The sequence below is a fragment of the Dendropsophus ebraccatus genome, chromosome 2, assembly GCF_027789765.1.
Source record: "Dendropsophus ebraccatus isolate aDenEbr1 chromosome 2, aDenEbr1.pat, whole genome shotgun sequence".
Classification (NCBI taxonomy): domain Eukaryota; kingdom Metazoa; phylum Chordata; class Amphibia; order Anura; family Hylidae; genus Dendropsophus; species Dendropsophus ebraccatus.
The window spans coordinates 180,688,079-180,714,699 of NC_091455.1; the positions used below are offsets into that span (position 1 = coordinate 180,688,079).

General features: G+C 41.6%; 1 protein-coding gene and 1 long non-coding RNA gene across 4 annotated transcripts in view; one reads left to right on the forward strand and one right to left on the reverse strand.

Annotated features, from left to right (window-relative positions):
* Window positions 1-26,621, reverse strand: part of LOC138783745 (mitogen-activated protein kinase kinase kinase 3-like) — a 98,364-nt gene that overhangs the window by 44,500 nt on the left and 27,243 nt on the right. For 2 of the 3 annotated variants that reach the window (XM_069958834.1, XM_069958833.1), the window contains exons 2-3: window positions 19,321-19,384; window positions 7,781-7,878 (exon numbers count right to left, since the gene is read on the reverse strand). In XM_069958834.1, coding sequence (XP_069814935.1) covers window positions 7,781-7,878; window positions 19,321-19,384 — 162 coding nt within the window. The remainder of the gene's footprint in view (window positions 1-7,780; window positions 7,879-19,320; window positions 19,385-26,621) is intronic. The other variant, XM_069958835.1, reaches the window with a different exon arrangement.
* On the forward strand, window positions 19,450-23,291 carry LOC138783746 (uncharacterized). Its single transcript, XR_011361740.1, has 3 exons — window positions 19,450-19,530; window positions 22,223-22,331; window positions 23,136-23,291. It is a non-coding gene; the product is annotated as an uncharacterized lncRNA (long non-coding RNA).

Consider the following 26,621-nt stretch of genomic DNA (forward strand, 5'->3'; position numbering starts at 1 on the left):
GAGCCTTTCTGTGTTTTTAATCCACTCCTGGTTTTGGTTGCAATATGAGGAACACAATACTGACTGAAATATACGTAGTGTGAACCCAGCCTAATACCGTAAACAGCAGAGAAGCAGATAGTAACCCCACCACTGCCCTTGACCGCCGGGGAAGAAAATGTATACTCCATAAAATATGTTTTTTATCCATTTTTTTTTTCTTTGTTTAACGGTTCTGTTCTTCAAGTCGACGTAGTATAGTCTGCTCAATCTAATACATGAGAATAGACTGTAAAGAAACAGTTTGTGCAAGTTAACAATGCTCATAGGCTTTGTAGGAAAAACATACAAAGGAAAGTTTCTGTGACATTTCCCTCCAGCATCGGAAGAGTGACCGGTGATAGAATCCTTCTGTTTGTGTGTTATGCCTACATGCCAAAAAACAAAGCCATATTTGCTGTATTTTTTTCTCTCATTCTTTGCTCTGTCCCAAAACTTCCGCCCACTCTTGTCGCTCCTCCAAATACGACAATCTGCAATGGCCGGGAGCCAAAGAAAATAAACTTGGCCATAGAAATTCTGCTTGACGTGCATGTAAACACAAACAGATATAGGTTATCTGGCTGAACGCTTAGTTTATAGCGGCGGTGGATAGAGAGGTGCTACATGCGGGGAATGGTAGAAACTGTATGGAAGTCAGCTTGGCTATGTCCCCAAGGAGACACATTGCCACCTCTGACCATAATAAAACAGGAGATCCTGATCTGTATCGCACCCTTAGAAATAGCAGCAGCATTGATGACAATCTATGTCGCCCTGTTCTGCATGCTAAGTAGAAAATGCAGAAACACAGAATGAAAAGCACTCTCGCTCTCCTAAGATATTCAACTAATGATATGTCTCTTCAACTTATTTATGAATCAGCCATGACAACATCATGTAGCAGAGAGTTCCATAGTTTCAATGCTCTTACAGTAAAGAACCTCTGTCTGTGCTGGTGGAGAAAGCTTCTTTCGTCTAGACATAGAGGAGGCCCCCTTGTCATGGTTACAGGCCTAGATGTAAAAAGATCACTAGAAAAATCTTAGTGCTGATCTTCTTTTCTAAACTAAATAAACCAAACCAGTATATGAGTTTGTGCATATACTAAAGGTGGATGACACAGAAAAGGAGATCTCGATCTGTATCGCACCCTAAGAAATAGCAGCAGCACTGATGACATTATAGAGCAGCACTCAGCAGTATATGCTCTGAATCATATTATAGAAGACATATCAGAGATTTCAGCAGTGTGTTTTTGTCTCTTACCTTCCGTCCCACTCTACCCACTCTACAGCTCCCTTCTCCTCCACATTCTAGTTTGGGCAGCAGGGCTGTGAATGATAGCTTGGCCCTTAGAAAATGCCATGTGTTCACCCTAAGCTAGCCAGAGGTTAATTTGCATATCTGGTGCCAAACTGAATGCATATTGCCGAAATTGTTTGTGTGTGGATGGGGGAGAGAGGTTAAAATCAAATCAAAATTCTTCTAAACACAGGGAGGCAGTTACATTAGAGTAAAGGCCCTATTACACTAAGCGATTATTGGACATACTTAACTGATTACTGGCTGTTCCGGACGATAATCATTTGGTGTAATAGGTCATGCCCCTCCGGCTGGTCCCTGCTCGCTGTCTGTGAGTGTAACAGTACAGACAGCGAGCGGGGAACAAGGGGGAAGCGAGCACTGAACTGACAGAACGGTGCTCTTTCCCCCCTTAATATTGTGCAGTGTAATATGGCTTTATGTCTCCTGGCTCCTTATGTTATACCTTTAAGGCCATATGTAATATAAGGTTTGGCCTGCTCCATGGGAGTAATGAATGTATATGACATAAGTGAGCTCCTATACATCATTATCAAGCATCATCATCATCATATTGTTCAATGTAAGTACGACACCACATTGTCAGGGCAGTTTTATGTATAACTTGGAAATATCCTTGAAGCAAGAATGTTCATCTGTATCCAGAAAATGGAGCTCAGAAACAATACAATATTGAGGCTTATTTCTAACCAACGTACTATACAACACACCCTGGAGTATCTTGCCAATTTTTTTTCCAGTGGGACATATGAGGGAAGGCAGTGTATGTGTGGAGTGGACTGGATTAGATTAAAAGAAAATACTGGACTTGTTGCCCAGAATGAAGTGAATGGTGATACATTGCAGAACGTGGAGAGAACCTATTTAGAATAGTTTGGGTACAGGAGATTATCCAGTAAAATAAGATATTCCCCCAGAACAACATGGAACTTTTCTGTCAGTTAATCAGACGTTCCTCCTCCTTACAACTCTGACTAATGTTTTATATACCGGCGAATATCGACTAACTGGAATATTTACTATCACATAATAAAAGGGTGAGAGATGAGAAGTCTCCTTATGTCCCCATATAAGGAGGCCGACCTCCCTTCCATCTTTACTATCCACGTCACTATGAAAGGAGGAAGCTGGATGTCTTCCAATAGGAGACACAACCCAGCCCTACAAATAGGGATCCTTACCAGGAGATACTGTATACCTATAAAGTATTAAAGCCATGCTGCTAAAACTTGATCTTTCCGGATTTCCTGCATTGACGCTTAAAGAAGGAGTTTTTATAGAATGTTTTACTCCTATGAATGTGAAGACATTTTAGATTAGTTAAATGTCCTTAAAAGGATAAGAAGAGTTATTTTGCTTCTCTAATCCTGTATATATATATATATATATATATATATATATATATATATATACATATATATATACACACACAATATATATATATATATATATATATATATATATATGTATATGTATATATATATATATATATTTTTATATATATATATATATATATATATATATATATATAATCTTAGAATTTCTGCCACAGGATATGGATGCTCTTTTGATCTATCAGTAGATTAGAAATACTGTTTATAGCTGTGTGTATTCTCTGAATAGTTAGTATATGCTTACAGGTCAAATTCTGCAAGCAGCAGGGAAGCCATAGAACAGTTCTACTTGACAGCTTAAATTGTCACAGTCGTTTAATTTTTTTTTTGCAGAAATCAATAGTACAGGCGTTTTTAACCCTTAGGCAACCCTGGACATACCCGTACGTCCATGGCCGCCTCCACGTGTTCAGAGCGGGGCCGCGCTGCGGCCGCGCTCTGGACCGCCGCGGTCCCGGGTGCCGCTCGTAGCCCAGGACCACGGCTATTAGCGGGCACGGTCCAATCGCTGTGCCCGCTAATAAAGTAATCGGATGCAGCTGTCAAAGTTGACAGCTGCATCCGATTACTTGATGCAGCCGTTCCCTGGTGTTTAGTGGGGAGGAGCGATCCACACATCTTACCCCGTCTGGAGTCTATGCCGTAGTGGCGCTGATCCCAGCTCGGCACTCGATTGGTTCCGGCTGCAGCCCCAGCCTGAAGTGGATCTGCTATGATTTGGAAGGTGAGGGAGACTTCCTGGGTCAGAGTACAGGGCTGTAGACCCCGCTATGCAGACCATGCCCCTCCTCCACTCGCGCTTCCACCCGGTACAGGGGGCTCTTAAACCAAAGCAATGCTCTTAAACCAAGTCACAATTTTAAAAAACTGTGAGCTCTTCTTGCCAAATGCTCTCAATCCAAGTTACTCTTAAACCAAGGTACCACTGTATATATATTTTGTATATATTATTTTATAAAGTTGTAACACACAGCAAATACGACTGACTAAGCGCTCCCTATCCCTAGCTGCATTAGGAAGACAAGAATTTTCCACGTATGCGGCTGGAGGACAGCAGGTGTATGCATCTTACAGAAACCTGAAGCCTTATTTTTTTTGGTTCTCACCACATCTGGATCTACTTGCGATATTCCATAATAAATAATTTCCCTTGAAACCGCGGACAAGGACAGGGGTCTCCTTACTAACTGGCGGCAGAAGACGGGTCCTGCTGCAGTTGCCAGGTTACTGATAGACAACACATGCAAACAAGTGACACACGAGCCTGTGCCCGCTCCCTACTTTCAATTAAACGCTCACAGCCTACACAACATCTTGAATGTTTCATGTCTTTTGTGAGTTAAATCTTTGAGTCTACACTGTACAGAACACATGACGCAGCTACTATGGGGCCCTTAAAGTGACAAGAACTTCCCTTTAGGATCTGAACTATTAGGCATAGAAATTAGCATTGTTTCCACATAAAAAAAAACATGCAGCTACCCTTTAATAAAATGTAAAAAATGTAAAATCCTATTCATGGCAAACTGTGCAAAGTGACACACCATTTCTTTCCATGTCGTTTTGCTTTGAAGCTCCTATTCATATCAACAGAAGCTTTAGGAGTGGCCTCTGGTTCACAGAACTCGGAGGTGCGGTGATGTACATGGGCAATGTTTGTGCATATATGTGCATATGACCATTAAAGGGGTTTTTCACCCTTTTTTTTTCTTTCAAATGAACTGGTGCCAGAAAGTGCCAGAGATTTGTAATTTACTTCTATTAAAAAATCAAGTCTTCCAGTACTGATCAGCTGCTGTATGTCCTGCAGGAAGTGGTGTATTCTCTTTAATCTGACACGGTGCTCTCTGCTGCCACCTCTGTCCATGTCAGGAACTGTCCAGAGCAGTAGCAATTTCCCCATAGAAAACTTTCCCTGCTCTCCAGACTGGGAAAAATACCACTTCCTGCAGGACATACAGCAGCTGATAAGAACTGGAAGACTTGAGAAGTCTTGAGAAGTAAATTAAAAATCTCTGGCACTTTCTGGCACCAGTTGATTTGAAAGATTAAACAACCCCTTTAAGAACAAGGGGATAGGACTTGTGCATGATCCAACTTAATACATGCTTTCCATACAGTCTCAATTTACTAAGAGAGCTGTTGCTGTTCTACTAAGGTACATTGATTTAATGGGGATTGCTATGTGTATGTAAATGCCTTGTGGCCTATACCGTAGACTGAGACTGTTTAAATACCATGCAAAGCTTATGTATATTGTCTGGTTGCCTGATACTGATCGTGCACTTTCTTTGCTATTTCTGCACACTTTAGCTGTATATATATATATATATATATATATATATATATATATATATATATAGTGTGTGTGTGTGTGTTAGTTTGTTTGTATCAATTGATACACTTGCTTTGGCACGCTTTGACCATGGCTCCATAGGGATATTCCAATTTGGAGTGGTTATGCCCAATCTACAGTATTCAGTTGACAATATAGGGCATAACTAAGAGATCACGGGGGCGGGGTTTGGGGTTCCCACCACTGGTGTCTCCAGTCTTCGTGATCTCCAGAAAAGGGACCCCGAAATCTTGAGTGAATGGAGCTGCGGGCCATGCATGAAGCTTTCAGCTCTTTCCATCAGCTACATCAAGAATTAATGTAGTGGTGGTGCGCATGTGTGGCCACCAGGATGCATTGGATAGGGCATAACTACTCCAGATGGGAACATCCCTTTAAAGGCCTTTAGCCTTTATAAGTGTCAGTCCTGACTGAGGGTGGGTGCCACACTGGAAACTTGTTGGAGTCTTCCTGAGGAGTTGCATGCTGTGACCTGGGATTGTTGCTGTTTTAAATAAGATCTTTCACTTTACCATGCCACTAGATCCGCCTATATCGTACCTGCACTCGATTGGAGAGGAGACTGGTGAGCAATTGTGGGAATGAAGCGATGAGCTGGCTTAAGTCCGTATTACACGTAGCGATTATCGTTCCTCAGGACGACCCACACAACATGTTTTATCGGAGAATGACTTATTACACTAACAGATATGCAACCGATAGGCAAACTACCAACGATAGTTTTTCAACATGTTGAAAAACAAAAATGAACTATTTTTCGTTCGTCATTTGATGGTTGGGTGGACTCATGCATACAAACTTGGGACATAAAAGCATCAGGCTCTCAGTCTTGGGTGACATAATAAGGGGCTCACTGTGATCTTTGCTATGGAACTCCTTTCTACCTTACATACCGTTATGTGAACAAAAATTTAGGTTTACGGAGAAAAAAATCTTTGTTTTAGATCCTCATTTGGTGCATAAAATTGTCAAAAAAATGTAAAATGACCACCAAAAAGTGAAGGTATGTCCATCTGTCATGATTGGGGTCGTCCTTCATTTCACAGGAACAGAAAGCTCTCTGAATGACTGTCCCACTGCGTATAGGTATTAGTATTTTTAGAGTTTGGATACCTTGGAAAAGGCTAAGAACATTAAAAGCCCCACCACTTCCCCGTTTCACGTTTCATATTCCTTATCCAAGTTCCCATTTTGGCCAGAACTCTCACAAAAACACAAGTGTTGTTACTGGTATACTACAAAAATAAAGTCAATAAAAATCAGATTTTGTTATTTTTGATTGTTTTGGAGCTTTCCCTTTCCTCCCGGTCTCCTGAATTCCTCCACTTCGCCGGCAGATGCAGTGTTTTTGTTTTGGGTTAAAGTTCAGCCTAGCTTTTCACTTAATCAAAACAAGAAAGCTTTTCCTTTTCTCCTTGTCCCCAGACAAGATGACATCTTTCCGGTGTTTTCTACTCGGCAGAACAGTTAATAACTGTGTTATTGAACTAGAAGTCTTTTTTTTTTTTTTAAACTATCCAGCTGTAAATTTATGGGGAAATACATTTTCAAAAGAAAGAACAAGAAAGTTTTTTGTTTGTTTTTTTATTGTTGTTATTGGAAATCTACTGATAAACATGAATAGGACCAAGTTAACGTTATACTCAGGAATTTAGAGAATATTTAAATATTGTTGCGAACATTCAAGAACTTTTTGTGAGAACTTCCTCATACCTAAACTCAGTGCCCTTAAATTCCAGTGCAGAAGGGTAAAGTGTCCATTCTGCATTTATAAAAGTCACTTTCTAACCAGTTCTTTTATATAGCTAGGGGTATGACAGACCGGATGCAAGCACAAAAGAAAAACATCCACAATAAAAACAATACATTTGTACAGGAAACGTTTACGGTGTGTTCATACCTTATCTGGCAAGTTAGGTGTATTCAAACAGTTTTCACAAGAATATTTAAATGATGCCAAAATGAACTCAAATAACCATATTTTGTCAGTGACCCCAGAACGTGGGCTGTGGACTTCTGTTGTTTTTTTTTTTTGGAAGGCCCCATTAAAACCATGTATTATTTTAGAGTACGTTCACACTGAGTAAATAAGGCGGAATCCCGCCTGCCTCAGTGTGCCATAGACTGTCCATGGGAGGGCTCGCACGCCTCCGCCGCCGCCGCTCTCCACTTAAAGAATTGACAAGTAGCTGCAGAACTTGCAGCGTGAAATCCCCTGCGTTCCTGTACGTGTAAAACTGGCCTTAAACAGATGTTTGGGACAAATGTCAAACTTTGTAATCCATCACCCATAGATGATATATATGTAACATATTTGTTGGGTTTTTTTTTATTTATGGATCCCTAGATATGGAATAGTGTAGTCTACTATACTAACTCATACTTCCCTTAAAAAAAAAAAGAAAAAGTAATGTGACTAGGGCCTAAAACTGGTATCTACCACAGCTACAAAAGGTACCAGGCATATGGAACACTGTGACCCCTTACTTGTGTTGATTGGTGGGAACCCTAAAGGTCAGACCCCTACTAATCAAACACAAATGGTTTAGCTTAGTTATATTGTGCCCACTCCTATTGTGTGGAGTGTTTCACCCAGTCCTGATTATATTGTACGCTATTGGTATTTTCTTCTTACATTTAGACTTTATTAAAAATAATGAAAAGTAAACAGGATAAAAAGAATTACCTGCTTGTTATTTTTGTTGCGATTACTGTCCAGCAATCCTCCACATCTCCCCAGGGCGGCCAGGTCCTTCATAATAAGATTGAGGGCTTCCTCTTCATCTGAAACACATGCCAGCGGTCAAGTTAGAATAACATACGCCTCTCCACACAGTGGAAATATACAGCAAGTAACAGGTAGCCAGGCTGTGGTAGTAACTGTGTAACTGTGTGTACAACTGTGCCCATTACAGGGGTACTCCGGAAAAAAAGATAGTTCTCAAATCAACTGGTGTCTAAAAGTTATAAAGATCTGTAAATTACTTCTTTTTTAAAAATCACAATGCTTCCAGTATTTATCAGCTACTGTATGTCCTGCAGGAAGTAAAGTTATCTTTCCAGTCTGACACACTGCTCTCTGCTGCCATCTCTGTTTGTGACAGGAACTGTCCTGTCATGGATAGAGGTGGCAGCAGAGAGCACTGTGTCAGAATGGAAAGAATACACCACTTCCTGCAGGACATACAGCAGCTGATAAGTACCAACACCTTTCAGACTATGACTTTGGCATATTATAAGGGTAAAAAAATTTATTTTGGAAAAAATACCTCTTTAACACTCCTCAAATAACCCTTTAGCTCAGCTGAGCATGACGTTCTGCCTTTCACTCTGTGACGCGGCTCCATTAGAATCAATGGAGCCACGTCACAGAGGGGAGGGGCTTCAGGGCGGGCCAGTGACCTGGAATAGACTGGCACAGTGCGCAGGAACTGGGCCGTGGTTCAAAAAAAGGACTGTTCATGTGCTCTGAATGGAGTGTGTGGGGGTCATCTGACTGTCCCATTTCAAGTTACCAAAAACATTGGGAAAATAAAAAAGGCAAAATAAAAGACAATGTGTGGTGACCACCCCCGTTGTGGAGGAGGTACGGCCGGTCACTTGCCAGATGGTTAGGTGTGACCCCAGTTCTCTGGTGGTTGGCCGAGATACAGCCTTGCCCAGTGATGGTAATCTGTCGTGATGCCAGTGCTGGTTGGGCACACAGGTATGGTGGCACACCTGATTTTAGTTTAATGGGCTGGCTATACCCTGTTCCCCTGTGGTCAGTGACCTGCCGGGTTGTTGCGGGGTCCCTTGGGTTCTTATGACGGTGGTCCCGAGTGGAATAGTGACCCACCGGGACTATTGGTTATGCCACCCACAAAAAAGGGAAGATGACCCAAGGAGTGTGTGTGTACTGTGTTGGAGCTTAGTGAAAGATCACAGAGTCTCTTTAACATAAATATAATGTTGTTTACTCTGAAAATACTCGAGGTAGAAGAGAGGATCAGAGAATTAGAGAGGAGGTTGTTGAGAGAGTCCTAACCTAAGTAGTACTGTGCTCTGCCGGAACTTCGGAGGTAGAAATAGAAGAATACTTGAGAAGAGAGAATACTTGTGCCTGTGTTTTGACTCTTTGGTCTTTGCACCACCTATTGCCCACCAGTATTGCACACCCTATTGCCCACAAGTGACCCGTCCTAGAGGGTGACACAAGCCCCAGACCTTGTTACCTGGGATGAGCGGAATGCTGAGGGTTCCCTGCTTACACCTGCGCTGCGAGTTGCTTCTAGCAACTTTGCTCTATCCGGATCAGTTCCTTTACTTTCTTATAAATACTTTCCTGCACTGTGTCTCTCCTTGTCCACTGAGTTGGTTGAGATGGTCACTTACTGGTCCTGTCAAGTGAAGGTTTAACACTGCATAGTGTTGAATAAAGTTACTTGAGAAGAAACTGAAGAAACATCCTATCTCTACAGAGTCTAAAGACAAAAATCCCTACGCTTCCTCTACCCATGTGACTTCCTTCCTACAGCGCATGTAAGGTGAGCGGTGAGTGGGTGAGGAGTGCGTATGTGAGAAGCAAAGAGAGACATGATGAAGGTGAAAAGAAGAAAGAACTCTCATTGGCATACAGATCCATGTGACACACAAATAAACAATAACCCTTTGAGTACTACAGCAATAACTAAGCTTACATACTTGCAATAGCGACATCTTGTGATGAAACTCTGGTACTACTACATCACCACTTACACTTATAAGTACAGGCTTTTACGAAGGGTGTAACCAATAGCAACTACCGTGGTGGGACACCACAAATGCATGGTTTCTTAGAAAAGAAAAGTCACAGAAAGAGAATGTGGATGGCAGAAGAAGAAAACACCCATTTTTCTGTAGATCGTGTATATGGACAGCTGGCAACCCTGACATCATCACCCTCGCTGAATTACACTAATACCCATATTGCTTCCATTTATGATGTAAATCCACAACTGCATATAATAAGGAAGTTACTTCAGTGCAGGTGCTTTTTATTATATGCTATTGAAGACTTACATAATATATGGGAGCAGTGACTAGATACTCTGTAGTATATACTCTGCAAGGGCCCTGAGGTGGTCATTAATATCTCCAGCACTAAGACTGCCATTACAACTATGTCATTTGTTGATTTTATGTATAAGAAATGTTTTATTTTATGTTATAGTTTTATGATGATTTATTGTGCCTGAGTAATTTTATTAGGTATTAAAAACCATATATTATTTATAATGCTTGTTAACTGTAATGTGAAAGCGACGTGCACTTGATCAACACGTGTTACACCTGTTCTATAAGTGAGTGGGGCGCCTGTAATGTATTCAGAGTGTGCGTGGAGTGCCTAAATGGGATGATTGGCAAGCTTGCAGTATGTGCAAGGTGTAAGATGGGGGGGCAGCTGCCCCGTGTGCAACATCAGCTATCCTGTAACTGGTGCTGTCTCCTCTTAGGCTCCTGGCCAGCCTCCGCTGCTATTACTTTTATGAGTGAGGAGAGAAGACCGCACACCATATACAGCTGAGCTGTCTCCCCCTCACACTGACTCAGTACCTGCTGTAATAGTACAGAATAGTAGCACAGCAGCTGCCAGTACTGCCTCTGTCTCCTATCGACTGGTAGCTTATCATTTCACAAGCCACCAGCCAATGGAAGGAGAACAGAAAAGGGATGGGGAAGGTTGGTGCAGAAAATGTTGTCTCCACACAGCCTGTGGAATGTCTGTAGAAAGGCAAATCAGCTCACCATGTGTGCAATAGTCAGTGGTGCTGGTCCTCAATTACGTCTGGAGCAGGTGGAAGGAAACAGAGATCCGGGCCATTTTCCGGTGGCAATAGGTAAAAAGTGGAAGTCCACAGCTCCAAGTAAAATGTAAAGTCTTTATTTAGAAATCCTCTTAAAATCCAAACATAACAATAAAAAACACGCCTGTTTTTTTATTGTTATGTTTGGATTTTAAGAGGATTTCTAAATAAAGACTTTACATTTTACTTGGAGCTGTGGACTTCCACTTTTTACCTGTGTAATGTCTGCCTAGTATTTACCACCTCTCTGTCCCTACTTCTCCCTTTTGTCACTGCCTCTCTGTCCCTTTTGCCTCCCCTCCTGTCACTTCCTCTTTTTATCCACTGCCTCCCCTACTGTCACTGCCTCACTGTCCCTACTGCATGCCCTCCTGTCACTACCTAACTGTCCCTTTTCCAGTGATATGACACTGTCCCTACTGCCTCCCCTCACTGCCTCATTGACCATACTGATTCCCCTTCTGTCACTGCCTCTCTGTCCCTACTACTTTGTCCTGTCACACTGTTTCTATGTGTCTACTGCTCCTTCCTGTCACTGCCTCTCTGAGCCTACTTCCGCCTCCTGTTACTGCCTTACTTTTCCTACTACCTCCCCACCACCGTGTCACTGCCTCACTGTCCCTACTGAATGCCCTCCTGTCACTGCTTCACTGTCCTTCTTCCTGTGATATGACGCTGTCCATACTGCCTCCCCTCCTGTCACTGCCTCCCCTCTTGTCACTGCCTCATTGACCATACTGATTCCCCCTCTGTCACTGCCACACTGTCTTTACGCCCCCTCTGTCACTGCCTCTCTGTCCCTACTACTTTGTCCTGTCACACTGTTTATATGTGTCTACTGCTCCTTCTTGTCACTGCCTCTCTGGGCCTATTCCGCCTCCTGTTACTGCCTCACTTTCCCTACTACCTCCCCGCCACCGTGTCATTGCCTCACTTTCCCTTCTCCCCTCCCCCTTCCTCGCCCTGCCTCTCTGTCCATAACTACATCTGTGGCCCGGGAGTACATGTCCTATGTGTAGCATAAGTCCACTGTATAGGTGGTGGGTAGTGCTTGTACGCACTGAATAAGAGGGGCATGTGCTGCACATGTTCTATATGTGAGTGGATCATGTGCTATATCTGTCCTATGTATGAGTGTCTTGTATGCAGCATATCCACTGACTGCATGGTACGCACATGCCATGTTTCCTATGTGTGAATGAAATGTATATCTACCAGCATATTAGTGATCTATCTGTGCATCATGTATCCTACTGTATGTGTGACTGAGGTTTTTTTTTTCCTATAAAGTATATTATATTCCTTTAGCTGGCACTGAAGGGAGGGGGCCCACATACACTTCTTGCGCAGTGGCCCTGTGATGTCAATGTCCGCCTCTGCTTCACCTAATTAGAACCATCTGATTGTTCTCAATTGTTTTTAAGGACTGATCACGGCAAGAGGCATTGTATTAAGATTTGGCTGCGTTCTGACCCTTAACAGAAAACATATACTCCTATCTCAGGATTACGCAAGCTCTATAAATTAATGTCTGCTGTATTAATGAACATGGGATTTGCCTACGTGATTTCTAGTACAGTGGGGGGAGACAAGGCTGAGCTCTTCCAGGAACAGCCAGGCATGTTAACTGTGTACTCATCTGTCAGACTCACGGACTTAGCAAGAAATAACTGAGAAGAATAAGGCCATAATGCACATCATGCTAGAATTGGTTCTATTGAAATGGGAGCCTACTTATAGTCCCCATATTGAACTGAAGTTAAGTAGTTTTATAATAAGACTATAAAAAATAAAGGTTGCAATGTCCAACCTATAAAAGGTGCCGATCCAAAGGAAGCAACAACAAAACTTTGCATAAGAGTTAAAAGCATCTATCTGAAGGTACAAGGGGTTTGGGGGGGTCAGATTGTGTGTACAGAGTCACTTTAAATGATGGTGTCAAAGAGGTGTTGCAAAGCTCCTGAACTGTTTGGGGCTGTAAAGCCTTCCACATAGTAACCAAGTCTTCCATGGTACATGATATATTTTCTATACTGTTAAGTGACCTAATCCAATATTTTCTGAGTAGGCTGACATGAGTACATTACGGGCTTCCCTGGGGACAGAAGAAGTAGTCTGCTGTCATTTCTTTCCAGACTTGCAAACCACAAACTTCTTCTGAATTGTACAAAACAGATCTACTCCAAGACAACAACCCCTCCGATGTTTCCCCTACACTCAGTATAACATGACTCATAATCATATATCAAGTAACATGTACAACTATCCCCTCTGCTGGCTCCTATAGGATTAATGGGGACTATTGAGACTTGGACAGTGTCAATAAAGTGTCCATACAGACAGACTCTCCCTCCCAATCTAATCTAGAGTTATTAAAGGGGGACACTGGAGACTGATTTTTTTTTTAATCAATTGGTTCCAAAAAAAGTTATACAAATTTGTAAACTACTTAAAAGTTCCAGTACTTATCAGCTGCTCTATGTCCTGCAGGAAGTGGTGTATTATTTTTAGTCTGATCCGGTGCCCTCTGCTGCCATCTCTGTCTGTGACAGGAGCTGTCCAGAGCTGTAGCGAATCCCCATAGAAAACCTTTCCTGGTTTGGACAGTTCCTGACAAGGACAGAGGTGGCAGCATAGAATACTGTGTCAGACTGGAAATAATGTACTACTTCCTGCAGGACATACAGCAGCTGGTAAGTACTGGAAGGCATGAGTTCTTGTAATAAAAAGTAATTTACAGTTCTATATAACTTTGTGACACCAGTTTATAAAAAACAATTCTCCAGATTTTCCCAATTTATTTATTGTAGTACACAATTGGGGGAATGCATCATACTTTGCACACCAGTGTTTTGATGTACAAAAGTTGCACATTTATGAGTCTTGAGTGTGTTTACACTCCTCTGTATAAATGCTGGCAGGAGTTAGCGGGAGGGGACGTTGTCTTCTGCAGCCCGGGAGATTTAGTATAATTTCTGCCAGAAACGGAATTATACCTGCAATCTACTCCACCTCAGATCTGGTGTAGATTTCAGTGAGATGGTGCACAGACAGCCAAGGATATGACAGATGTACACCTCCTAATACGTGCAGTGCACAACACTCCAGCTTTCTGTACCATGTACGAGCGGCGTGTGACACTGGTCTTACTCATTTCCAGGCTCTGTGTTTAACCAGTGAATGGGAAGATTGAGAAGTGAAAACATATATATGTATATACCTGTCTATGCAAAGCTCTGTGAGCTAAATACATCAGCACTGGCTGTAAAAGTCTCTCTAAAATAATTTATCAGTTTGGAGACCATACTGTTCAGGCCACAGCCTACACATTGGGTATAACAGAAAGTTGTATACAGTGCTTAAAGGAGTACTCTGGGGAAAAAAATACTTTTTAATCAACTGGTGCCGGAAAAGCATAAAGATTTGTAAATGACTTCTATTTAAAAAAAGAAAAAAAAGAATCTCAAGCCCTCCAGTACTTATCAGCTGCTGTATGTCCTGCAGGAAGTGGTGTATTCTTCCCATTCTGACACAGTGTTCTCTGCTGCCACCTCTGTCTGTGTAAGGAACTGTCCAGAGCAGGAAAGGTTTGCTCCCACTCTAGACAATTCCCTACAGACTGGAAAAAGCTACGGAGGTTTTATCATTGGATAACAATGTAAATAAAAATCAAAACTTAATGACATCATGAAATAAACTAATTGTTTCATCATTGGTAATTCCTGGAGCTATATTTAGCAAGCAGTATCTATTTATCCTGTGGTCATTAACCTCTTAAACATTTATATAATTATGTGTGTATCAAGGCAAGGTTCCCGGATCATAATTCAGTCATCATGGGGAGGATAAAACTTCATCCTCCGTGTTTGGATTCCATTCCCAGTTACCTTTTATAATGGCAAGAGAAACCAAACACTGGATCAATGACATATGGACAAGGCCAAAGGGCTAATGCACATAGTCAAGCCATGCAAAGATTGTATACGGGAACCCCAGAGATTTTACAGTGTTCTGTGTGCTGCTGTATGGTGGGAATGCCGCTAGGTGAGTATATTTAAATATGACACGCAGTGGAGCAAAACCTTTTTTTTCTCATTGATATACTGTAAATCTTAAAAAATAAATATGGGCATCAGCAACTGTTTGCCCTGCAGGAAGTGGTGTATTCTTTCCAGTCTGACACAGATCTCTCTACAGGAGCAGGAACTGTCCGGATCAGGAGAAGTTTTCTATGGGAATTTGTTACTGCTCTGGACAGTTGCTGACATGGACAGAGGTGGCAGCAGAGAGCACTGTGTCAGACTGGAAAGAATACACCACTTCCTGCAGGACATACAGCAGCTAGTAAGTACTGGAAAGTTTTTAAAGTTAATGTACTATCAGGTACATTCGCTTTAACTGTTGCACATTGCCACTGATTCTAATGGAATGGAGCTGTGTCATAGAGGGGAGGGAGTTTCTGCCGGTTCGCCTCCAGTGCTTTAGCCCAGGTCGGTGCTCGATAAAAAAAACATTGTCATTCATGGGAATCAGGCCGCTGTTGAAAAAAAGAACTGAGGCACCGCCTTCCCCACGCTGGCGCTGTTTTTTTCATGTGAAATACTTAAAACAAATGTACCTGATGGTACATTAGATTTAAACAGAAAAAAAAAAAAAATCTATAACTTTCTGACACCAGTTGATCTGAGAAAACAAATCTCCAGATTACCCCTTTAAATGCATCCAATTACAGTCATACACAGTACATGTGTCCTCAATTTTTACCTCATACAATTCTCACACTAATAATCACATTCTTAATAATAGTAGTAAGGATACTAGTCAGTCTATCCGAATAAAAGTGTGGCCATGAGACCTTGTCCGTAGGAGACTGACAAGCCTCCTGTGAGGAAATCTCATGGTCAGTGACTTGCAGAATTTATTTTGGAGAAAGGAAGGCCTCTTTTTGCCGTTACTTGCCCCATGTAAAAAGGAAACCGGCTCCAAATATAGAGAAAGCTGTTTTTGACTAACTTTTTCCAAGTTTTTCTTTACTACGTTAAGGTCGCAGACATGATCCTGACTATGACTTCTTTTGCACTTTTTCAGTGTTTCCGCTTCATGTTGAAATCTCCCATCCATACACAGGAGCCCTTTGTTATATTGTTTAGGCATCTGGATTATTTTGTAGTGGTCCCTACTCCAGACCCACGGCAGACAGGTAGAGTCTGCTGCTACTTCTGTCCGTGACAGGAACTGTCCAGAGCAGGAGAAGTTTTCTCTGGACAGTTCCTGACATAGACAGAGGTGGCAGCAGAGAGCACTGTGTCATACTGGAAGTAGGTACTCATAGTGGTCACACTGATTAAAGAACATACGCTCAACTGCTGCTCCATTCACACAGGGGTATAAAGTATATGCATTCTTATCATTGGTCGGGGGCCCAGTGGTCAGACCCCCGCTGACCAGATACTCACTAGAGATCAGCAAATCTCAGGCATGCTGGGGTTCATCCAAAATCAAATGCTCGGCATTTGATTACCGGTGGCTGAAGAAGTTGGAAGCAGCCCTAGGGAGTCCTGGAAAACATGGATACAGCTTATGGCCTATGGTTGCATCCACGTTTTCCAGCCAGCCTTAAAGCTGCATCCACCCTCTTTATCCACCGGTAATCAAATATACATCAATAGGTTCTCACCACCTATCCTGGGGAAAAGTGACTAATATTTATTTTAGGGTGTCCCCTATAGAGTTGTGGCAGCAATGGGGAGCAGTGGAAAAGGTAAGAGAGGGAAGTCTGAGTTCATAACAGAGATTCCCATCTGTTTATAGTTATCAGGGATAACCCCTTTAATACCAGAGCTGCCAGGAGATGCTACAGCCAGGCACACATCTCCCTTGTAGTGGTATTATATGGCAACCATTCAGATAAATGATTATTCATATACTATATGGTCAGCCAAAATGGATGCAGCTAGTCTTCGCTCATAGATGCGGGCCCCTGTTATAGCACTGGGAGATAATATGTTATATACAGGCCAGTGTCAGACTGGGGTATCTGGGGCCCACCAGAGGAAGTGATCCTGGGGGCCCACCAATGAAGAACACTGTCAGTCAGTGTTTGTACAGGTTGTAAAGCTGGGGGCCCACCGGAGGATCCTCCGATCCTCTAATGGGCCAGTCCGGCACTGTATACAGGTCCCAAACAAGATCTACATTACATCATACCATCTGTCATAGAAAGGACGGACTAGATGGACCGGGTGTTTTTTTTCTACCTACAGAAAAACTTTCTTCTATGTTTCTATGTTACATATGGCTTGCCCATTACACTATATTGCTTCCCCTATATTAGGGAGTCAACCAAAGACTGTTTCTGTGGCCCAGGCTGCGTTAACCATTAACAGAAACCAAACCAGAAACCAAAACAAACATTTAAAGGTGTTGTAGAAAGTCTGATGCAGAGGGCTCCAGCTCATGGTGTATATATGATACAGCTCCGCAATTCCACCATCACGTAAACAGCAAACATGCTTGAGAGGAAACTATAATGTAAACCATTATCTAAAAATACATGTTGTGAGCCAAATGGAGGACAAAAATAGAAGAGAGCGGCACCAAGATGTATTCTTCAATGGATAAAACCATTTATTATTAGGAATGGTAGTAATACAAATAATCAAAACAACAACAAATTGTCTAAATATTTATATAAAATAAATAATCACTATTGTATATTATATACATAAACAATGTATCACATACCCATCTGGGGATACGAACATGCCCAGATGGATAATAGATAAGTGCCCTTCTAATTACATCTTCTCTTATAGCCACAGTATGATGTAAGAAAGAGACTGATGCACAGTCTCATGCATGCGCAATACTTTGCATCTGTCTCTTTGTTGCATCACAGCTGAGTGGCGGTATAGTCTCCATGCTCAGGCATGGCTATAGGAGTAGATGGGAGGGGTATGGGTGGGCATAGCAAGGATAAAATAACCCCCCCCCCAGGGCACCAAACAGCTAATATCCATATTGAATAAAACTCATTTTCCCAGTAAAAAACACAGAAGATTAAGATACTGAAGGCAGCATCCATCACCCAATATTGTCCCCTATTCTACAATACCAGCAGATTAATATCATCAGACCTGACGGCAGATTTACTTTTAAAGGGGAACTCCGGTGTTAATTTTTTCTCTTTCAAATTAACTGGTGCCAAAAAGTTATATAGATTTTTAAATCACTTGTATTTAAAAATCTAAAGCCTTCCAGTACTTATCAGATGCTGTATGTCCTACAGGAAGTGGTGTATTCTCTCCAGTTTTACATGGTCCTCTCTGCTGCCATCTCTGTCTATGACAGGAACTGTCCAAAGCAGGAGAGGTTTTTCTATGCTCTGGACAGTTCCTGACATGGACAGAGGTGGCAGCAGAGAGCACTGCGTCAGACTGGAAAGAATACACCACTTCCGTCAGGACGTACGGCTGCTGATAAGTACTGGAAGACTTGAGATTTTGAAATACAAATAAATTACAATTCTGTATAACTTTCTGATACAAGTTGATTTGAAAGAAAAAAAATTGCAGGAGTTCCCCTTTAACTTCTTAGACTGGAGCTGTGCCTATTGTGCAATCCTTCTAAGGGCCCTTTTACACGGAAAGATTATCTGACAGATTATCTTTCAAAGATTTGAAGCCAAAGCCAGGAATGGACTATAAACAGAGAGCAGGTAATAAAGAAAAGCCTGAGATTTCTCCTCTTTTCAAATCCATTCCTGGTTTTGGCTTCAAATCTTTGGCAGATAATCTGTCAGATAATCTTTCAGTGTAAAAGGGCCCTAAGTGAGTGCAAATAGTTTCAATAAACCAAATAACTGCATGCCTGTTCTTTTATCTCTATTCCCTTCTTACCTGAAGCCCAAAGCATCTGCAGGTGACAGTCATAGAAGGCATACAAGTTTTGGTGCGTTTACACAGGCAGATTTATCTGACAGTTTTCTGAAGATCTGAAGTTTTGAAGCCAAAGCCAGGAACAGACCATAAACAGGGAATGGGTCATAAAGGAAAGACTGAGATTTCTCTTCTTTTCAAATCCATTCCTGGCTTTGCTTCCAAATTCTATCAGATAAATCTGCCTGTGTAAACGCACCATTACTTTCATGGAAAGTAAGACGGTTACATCAGCACAATATGCAGGAAAAGCAGACTTCAAGACAACCACAAACTCATGTAAGATTACGCTTATGAGTCATGGCTCTGTAATAACAACGTCCCCTAACACACAGGGTTAATACTGAAGAAGCCTGTGATTTCTTCTACTAACTGAAGAAATACGACAATGCAAGAAACAAGTCGTATAACCAACACCAATTATTAGGCAGAAACATTATATACTAAAAACATTGGGAACTTACTCATGTTCAAGATGATATCAAGTCCGCATTCCAAGGGATATCTTTTTGGCAGCGTGCATGCAATCTGTGAAAAACAACAAATACAAAGATCACGCCAACAAAGAAGAAATGGCTGGCACACCGGTCAACATATAAAGCAAGCTCGGGCTGAGTGCTGAAGCAGGAACCGCTGTTATACCATCGGGTGGTGCTCTGCCAAAGACATAATAGGTAAGTTCTTACGTAGAGACACAGTAGCGGCACTCTCCCATAGGTAAAATTGCTTTATTTCTTAGGCAAAGACATTGGACAAACAGTGCGATCCACAGGGAAAGCTACGAGCCTGTTGATGCGCGTGTAGCGCGAAACGATTCGTAGCTTTCCCTGTGGATCGCACTGTTTGTCCAATGTCTTTGCCTAAGAAATAAAGCAATTTTACCTATGGGAGAGTGCCGCTACTGTGTCTCTACGTAAGAAAATACAAAGATCAATTGTTGTCAAACTGGGTCACGGCTGTTACACAAAAGTATATTTCTGCAAAAATCAGCTGAATACTTAGTCATCCATATCTCTCCTGACTTACAAACACCACTTTAATGCTGCCCGAACTGAAATCATCATGTTGGTCTCCAGCGGCTGCTCCCTGCCTCACCAGCCATGACTGATAGATCTCTCCTTGTTTTGCTATAGGGTCAGATGTATTAATCAAGGCACTGGGAACCACCTTAAAGGGAATCTGAAACTAATTTTTGCTGCCTTCGCTTAAACCAGCATGAAATAGTGACAGAAATACTGAACAGATCGGTATATTACTTACATCATTGTGTTCAGCGGTTCTCCTAATGTGCAGAAGAACTGGCTTTGTGCTGTGACACTCCCTCCACCCACTAGATGTTGATTGACAGCTCTGTGCCTATATACTGTATAGGAAGTCAACTGCCAATCAGCAGCCAGTGGGCTGAGTTTGCTGGTGCTCATGAATATGCAGGACTACTGAGCACATGCACATCATGAAGAGGACTACTTATTGTCTATGTTATTCAGGAGGATATCTCTGGATCAGCTGCACAGAACAATGTAGATGATACATCATTGTGTTTAGCTTCTCTGTCACTAGTTTATGCTACCCTTAGATAGGACAGCAGAAACCTACTGACAGAGTCTCTTTAATGACTTCATTTTGGTTCAGTAAGCGATGAGAGGTTCCTTTTAAGCTATTCCAGAAGTATATGGTATGAGTTTAACCTTCACACACATAGAAGTCCAACATATCACACCTTTAGGCTATGTTCACACTACGTTGTTACAACAGCCGTGATTTCTGCGGTACTTACGTAGTGCTGCAGGCTGAGGAAATCCTGAATGGAGTGTATACACATAGTATACAGTCAGTCCCTAGCGGCACCGTAGAAAAATGTCGTTTTTTTGCAGCCGCTATTCAGTGAATAGCGGCCGCAGAAAACCCTGTCAGTTCACACAATGGAGCGTGCGGCTCCGGGCGCACGCTCCATTGTGTGCCGTGGGGAGTTCTGATGCAGGTGCGCACGGATGCGCCCGCATCAGAACTCAGCGACTAAAGATCATCAGGCAGATACTGCAGTACGGGCCAGGATGATCTTTTCTCATACTATGTGTGACCATAGCCTTAGAAAACATCCGTCCTCCAGTTAGGGTGACCCTTTACATACTACATTGTTGGCCTAAACAAACTTGGAAATGTATTTCCAGCTTTACATGGTTTCCACCAGGACATGGGGAGAATATCCACAAGCATTTTGGTTGGATCATGGGATTGAGAAATGTTTAGACGTTGCAGGTGACAGGAAGCAGAAAGTGCATACATGTGCAGTTTAAGACATCGCATAGTGATACGGCAGAGTGGTAGATGTCCGGTCAGGAAGTCTGGAATAACAACAAGAGATCTATAGGTTCAAAAGTTTAGGACAAGGTGTACAGAGTTGTTCCCTTAGATTTTATTATCTAGCTGTTCTATACTAATAGGGAATATGGAATCATAGACGGGAATCTCCCAATCTGGATCCTCCTCTAAAACAAGTCTTCTTCTTCCACTTAACACAACCAACACATTACAAGCTTCCTCAATAAGACACCCAATGCAATGATAGGAGTACTCATATATACAGAATACTGCAGCACTGCAAAACCTGTACCTACTGTAACAACTGTTATTCTCAGGCTGGGTTCACACTACGTTTATGCAATCCCTTTTTTTTCATCCATTTTTTGCAACAAAAAAAAAACGATAAAAAACGGATGAATAAAAAACAGATTAATGTGTGTGCATCCATTTTTCCACTGACATTTAAAAAAAAAAATGGATTAAAACGGATCCATTTTTTTTTATGTACACAAAAAACGTAGTTGACCTCATTTTTGTGTCCGTTAAAAAAAAATGATCCATTTTGATCCATTTTTTTATAATGGGAGTCAATGGAAAAACTGATCAAAACGGATGCACAGAAAGGCAACTGTTTTTTTTCATCCGTTTTTTTGCAAAAAAAACTGATTAAAAAAAAACGGATTGCAAAAATGTAGTGTGAACCCAGCCTTACTAGAAATGTATGAATCACTAACCAACTGGGTGTTACCAGTTGGGGGCACGTCCCTAAACAGTCCAACACTGTCAGCTCTCATTGGATAATGTCAGACAGTGTAGGGACATCCCTCCAATTGGATTAAGCAGTAGAATTAAGGTTCCTTTTACATTTAAAAATGTGTCGACTGTGGACGATCAGCGAGATCAGTGCTTGTTTGCAGTGCCTTTACATGACACGATAAATGGAGCACCTGGGCTGCACAAATGATCCTTGTATCTATTGTGCAGCCATGTAAACCATCCAGATCACTTACCTTCTGCACTGCTTGTGATTAAGCATCCTGCTCTCCTGTGTTGTATCCTCAGGCCCCGCCTTCCACGGCTGTCAATCATTCTGAGGGAGGCTGCAGCCTGAAGATACAGTAGCGGCCGGAGGATGGAAGAGGCGGATGCCAGATCACGCAAAGCGCAGATAGTAAGTATGTACTGTTTTTGATCTGGAAACTGACAGCATGGATATATGCATTTCCTTGCTGTCAGTTTCCCTTAATCGCTATAATGATAAATTTTGAAGCCTGCTCTATAGAGCAGTCATTCTCTATGGGCATCGGACTCATCTCTGGTGAGCGTGCGCACGGCTTGCGATCGGGAATTCTCAGCAGCGCGACGGGGTCCGGGATCGGGACTTCGAGAAAGGGGTAAGTATAAAGGGCTCCACCGGGGGGTCAGCAGGCTTCACCCCGGCAGCCGGGGTGACAGGCTTCCTTTAACACAGGATCGGCACATCACATGTATTTATGTATTTAATTTTTTTATTTATTTTTATAGATAATCTGATTTTCAATTTATATTGTTACTTTACTTATAATAAAATACACTGATTTGCTTTTATTCTTACAACACAACATTATGGTCCTCCCCTTTTCTTAGAGACTATTTTTATTCTTGTCCCATTTGTGCTCTGTTATTGCCAAAATAGAAAACTATATATATAATGGTCCTTTTTTATGAGTACAGTTTGTAAGAGCAGAATGTACAGTTTTGATGGAAATCTGCCGAAGACCAACATGTACCGTCTGTCTTGTTCCACATCAGCCAACTGGATGCGGAAAGTTTCCCCAGACTAATCCAGGCTGAATACAGTACATAGCGCTGTTGTGCCAGAAACACTAAAAATGTCTTTTTTGCGTGCGTTTTGATGCTAAAATTCATTTTTCTTTCCAAAACCATTGCCATATGATGGAAATTACAAAAAATGCCTTTCATTGTTTCTATTTAGCCACTTGTGTGCTGCTGTCAAGATGGAGCATTTTACTGCAACCAGCAAATGGGCCTTATTATTATTGCTGTTCTTGTAAGCAGATCTTCAGGATCCGTCTTTTTACATCATCTGTCTCAGAAGGGAGACACACAGATTTTTGTGTCTTCATCAAAAAGCAGCAGCTCAGAACTGGGGGAAGGAGACTGAATGGATAATAACAAGTATGGAATGAACTGTTAGTCTCACAATGGGCAGAAACATATCAAAAGTTATTTTTAAGTGGAATAACCCTTTCATCAGCTCAGAATTCTTGATCTGGGAATAACCAGGACCTGCAAAAGATCAACTTGCTGACGCTAGCAATTTACAGCAGCTGTTTTACTGACTGACAATAGCACATGACCGGGCAGATCAAAACAAGCTCTAGCCTGGTTTCTTTTTCCTGAAGATTAGGCCACACATCTGTATACAAGCACACAGCTTACCAGGGCCAAGGACACCTCTAAGTGATTACAGTAAAAGGAAGTACCCCATTATATTACAGTAAATAAGTGTCATTCTGTAACAATGCCAGGTTTGAGACATCGTTCAAATAACTTGGCTTAAAGTTTAACCACACTCACAATCTGAAGGAAAAATCAGAAGGGGAAGAGTGTTCATAGGATTGGATCAATTCATTAGACCTTCCTGTAATGCCCTCTATGTTTAGAGTTACCTCTTTTTAACAGAAGGTCAAACAGTAAATGGGCCATTACTTTTTCATCTGTGTCTTCACCCAGCAAACCTGTGGATCAGCTGATTGCACAGTGCGGTTTGTTTGATCAGTAATTGATGACTTATCAATCACATTTGTTTGGAACAGCCCCTTAGGGTGCGTTCACACCTACAGGATCTGCAGCAGATCTGCAGCAGATTTGATGCTGTGTTCAGTTATTTAAATGAAATCTGCTGCAGAAAATCAGCTGCAGATCCTGTAGGTGTGAACGCACCATTAAAGGGAATCTGTCAGCAAGGCTGCTGACATATAGAGAGGCATACCTTTAACATTATCTTTTTGGCTTACAGTAAACAATCCCTTTGAATAAAAAGAAAAATCCACGTAATTACCTTGACATCAGACCAAGTAAAAAAAATTTCCATGTTTATTATTATTATTATTATTATTATTATTTTCAGCAATCTTTAAAGGTGTTAAAATTCCAATTCCAAACTGGCTTGACAATGAAGAAGCGTAACAGGTCGGACATAACAATAGCGTAATGCATAACAAATGCAGATGTGTTGAAGGAAATTCCACTAAAATCTGTCGAGTTGACACGAACAATCGGCCTATTTATACATCTATACTAGAAAGTCTGATAGCTGAATCTCAAGAGGAGAAGTTTGAGGCTCGGATGACAACTTGTTTACTAGCAGCGTGTCATAAAGCAAACACTAAAAATGGAATGGCCATTCTGTTCCCTTTTTTTTACTTTTTTTTATCTTCACTGGAGCTGGGAATGGCCTTTATTTTATTACTATAGACTAGATTCATCTGCAATATGCCAGGGCTGGTGCCAGGGCTAATGGCAGACATAGGCATGATGATAATTCTGATCAAGTAACTATTTAGGTTCTAGAGTGGCAATCTTTATTCTTGTGACACAGAACCATTGGGAAATTTTCTCTGTTATGTCCATATGGTTTAGTAGATAATTTATGAAACTGTCCCTTTAAAAAATGGATAGTCTCATGAATTATCTACTAAACCATATGGACCATACAGAGAAAATTTCCCAATATGGGACCCCCATCTATGGGGATGAGAGCAGCCCTAGGCAGACCCAGCATGTCAACACATTACATGGATGGTCATTTGAATGGCTGGCATGTAATGCTACATTTTCTCTGCAGATATATGGCTGGCCATGGTTTCTCTGGCAGACAGCTTAAAGGGGTTATCCAGCGCTACAAAAACATGGCCATTTTCCCCCTACTGTTGTCTCCAGTTCAGGTGCAGTTTGCAATTAAGCTTCATTTACTTTAATGGAACTGATTTTCAAAACCCCACCCAAACTGGAGACAACAGTAGGGGGAAAGTGGCCATGTTTTTGTAGCGCTGGATAACCCCTTTAAGGCTGTGGATTCTTCTAATCCCTCAACACACAAGGCAATCAACATGTTCAATGCTTTTCTCCACCAACATTTTCCATCGGGAGTCGGAAGATCACCATATCAGATAAATGGTTAACCAATCGGTGAATACAGCCAACACATATCTAGGGACTATGGCCGAGTTAAAATTTTAGGTACACTGGGGGAGATTTATCAAACTGGTGTAAACTAGAGTTGGCTTAGTTGCCCCTAGCAACCAATCAGATTCCACCTTTCATTTTCCAAAGACTCTGTGAGGAAAGAAAAGTGAAATCTGATTGGTTGCTAGGGGCAACTGAGCCAACTCTAGTTTACACCAGTTTGATAAATCTTCCCCAGTGTCTATAAATCAATGAATAAAGTCTACAAATATAGACTTGACATACCCATATACTATTTCCACCAAAAATTGTGCACTATAAAAAATAGTATAAGTGTGGTCAACTGTGAATGTCAGCTAAGTGTACTGCTAATCCTTTATAGTAACAGTGTAATGCGTGATCAAACCACAAGATTAAAGTTGTATGAGTATGTTGTATGTATGTTGTATGAGTTGGCACGTGCTCCCCACAGTTCAGTGAGGAGAGATACAGCTCATGTCCTGGGACTACATGGCAGAGGTGCACAAGCCCTATGAATTACATTAAGGCTTGTGCACAGAACTCTCCTAGCATGGAATAACATCTACTACTGTGCATCTATTACTATGTATGTACTATACATTTATAAATACAAGCAGCTCTATTGATCAGACCAGTCTAAGTGAACATACAGCAGCCACTTCTGGACGTGAGAAAATAATCATCTCACCCCCTGCATTCTAGCGAAGGAACGAGTACACGGATGATGTACTGCTCCAAACCTAAATATCATACGTAATTATCTGACCCACAAGGGGATATAAAGCAGCCAGATGTTATAGAGGCTTTACACACTGTACGGCCAGATGCACAAATTAGATGAGGATGGAAAATGCAATTAGGAAAACATTCAGAGCGGGAACAAGTGTGCTGCCAGTATAGAGCTGGCTCTCACCTGGATCACGATCCCAATGTTCTCATAACTTTACTGCAGTCCCTCATTCCCATCATAACTGATGGCAGAAAGATATACGAGAACTCGGAGTGACAACTATTTGATGGGTATCACAACAAAACCTAAAAACTTTTCTGCACCAAGAACTCAATCTAATCTAAAATGTATCTGTTGGCTTAAGAAAGTGAGGGCTCAACCAAGATACAGTATGTGAGGTCCGTGGTGGTGGGGTAATAACCTTTCCCTTTACTGTGGCTTTAATGGTTTGAGGCTTGACGGTTACAGAATGAATGAATATATAACAGTCTCTTTAACAGCCAGTATACAGATCCATTC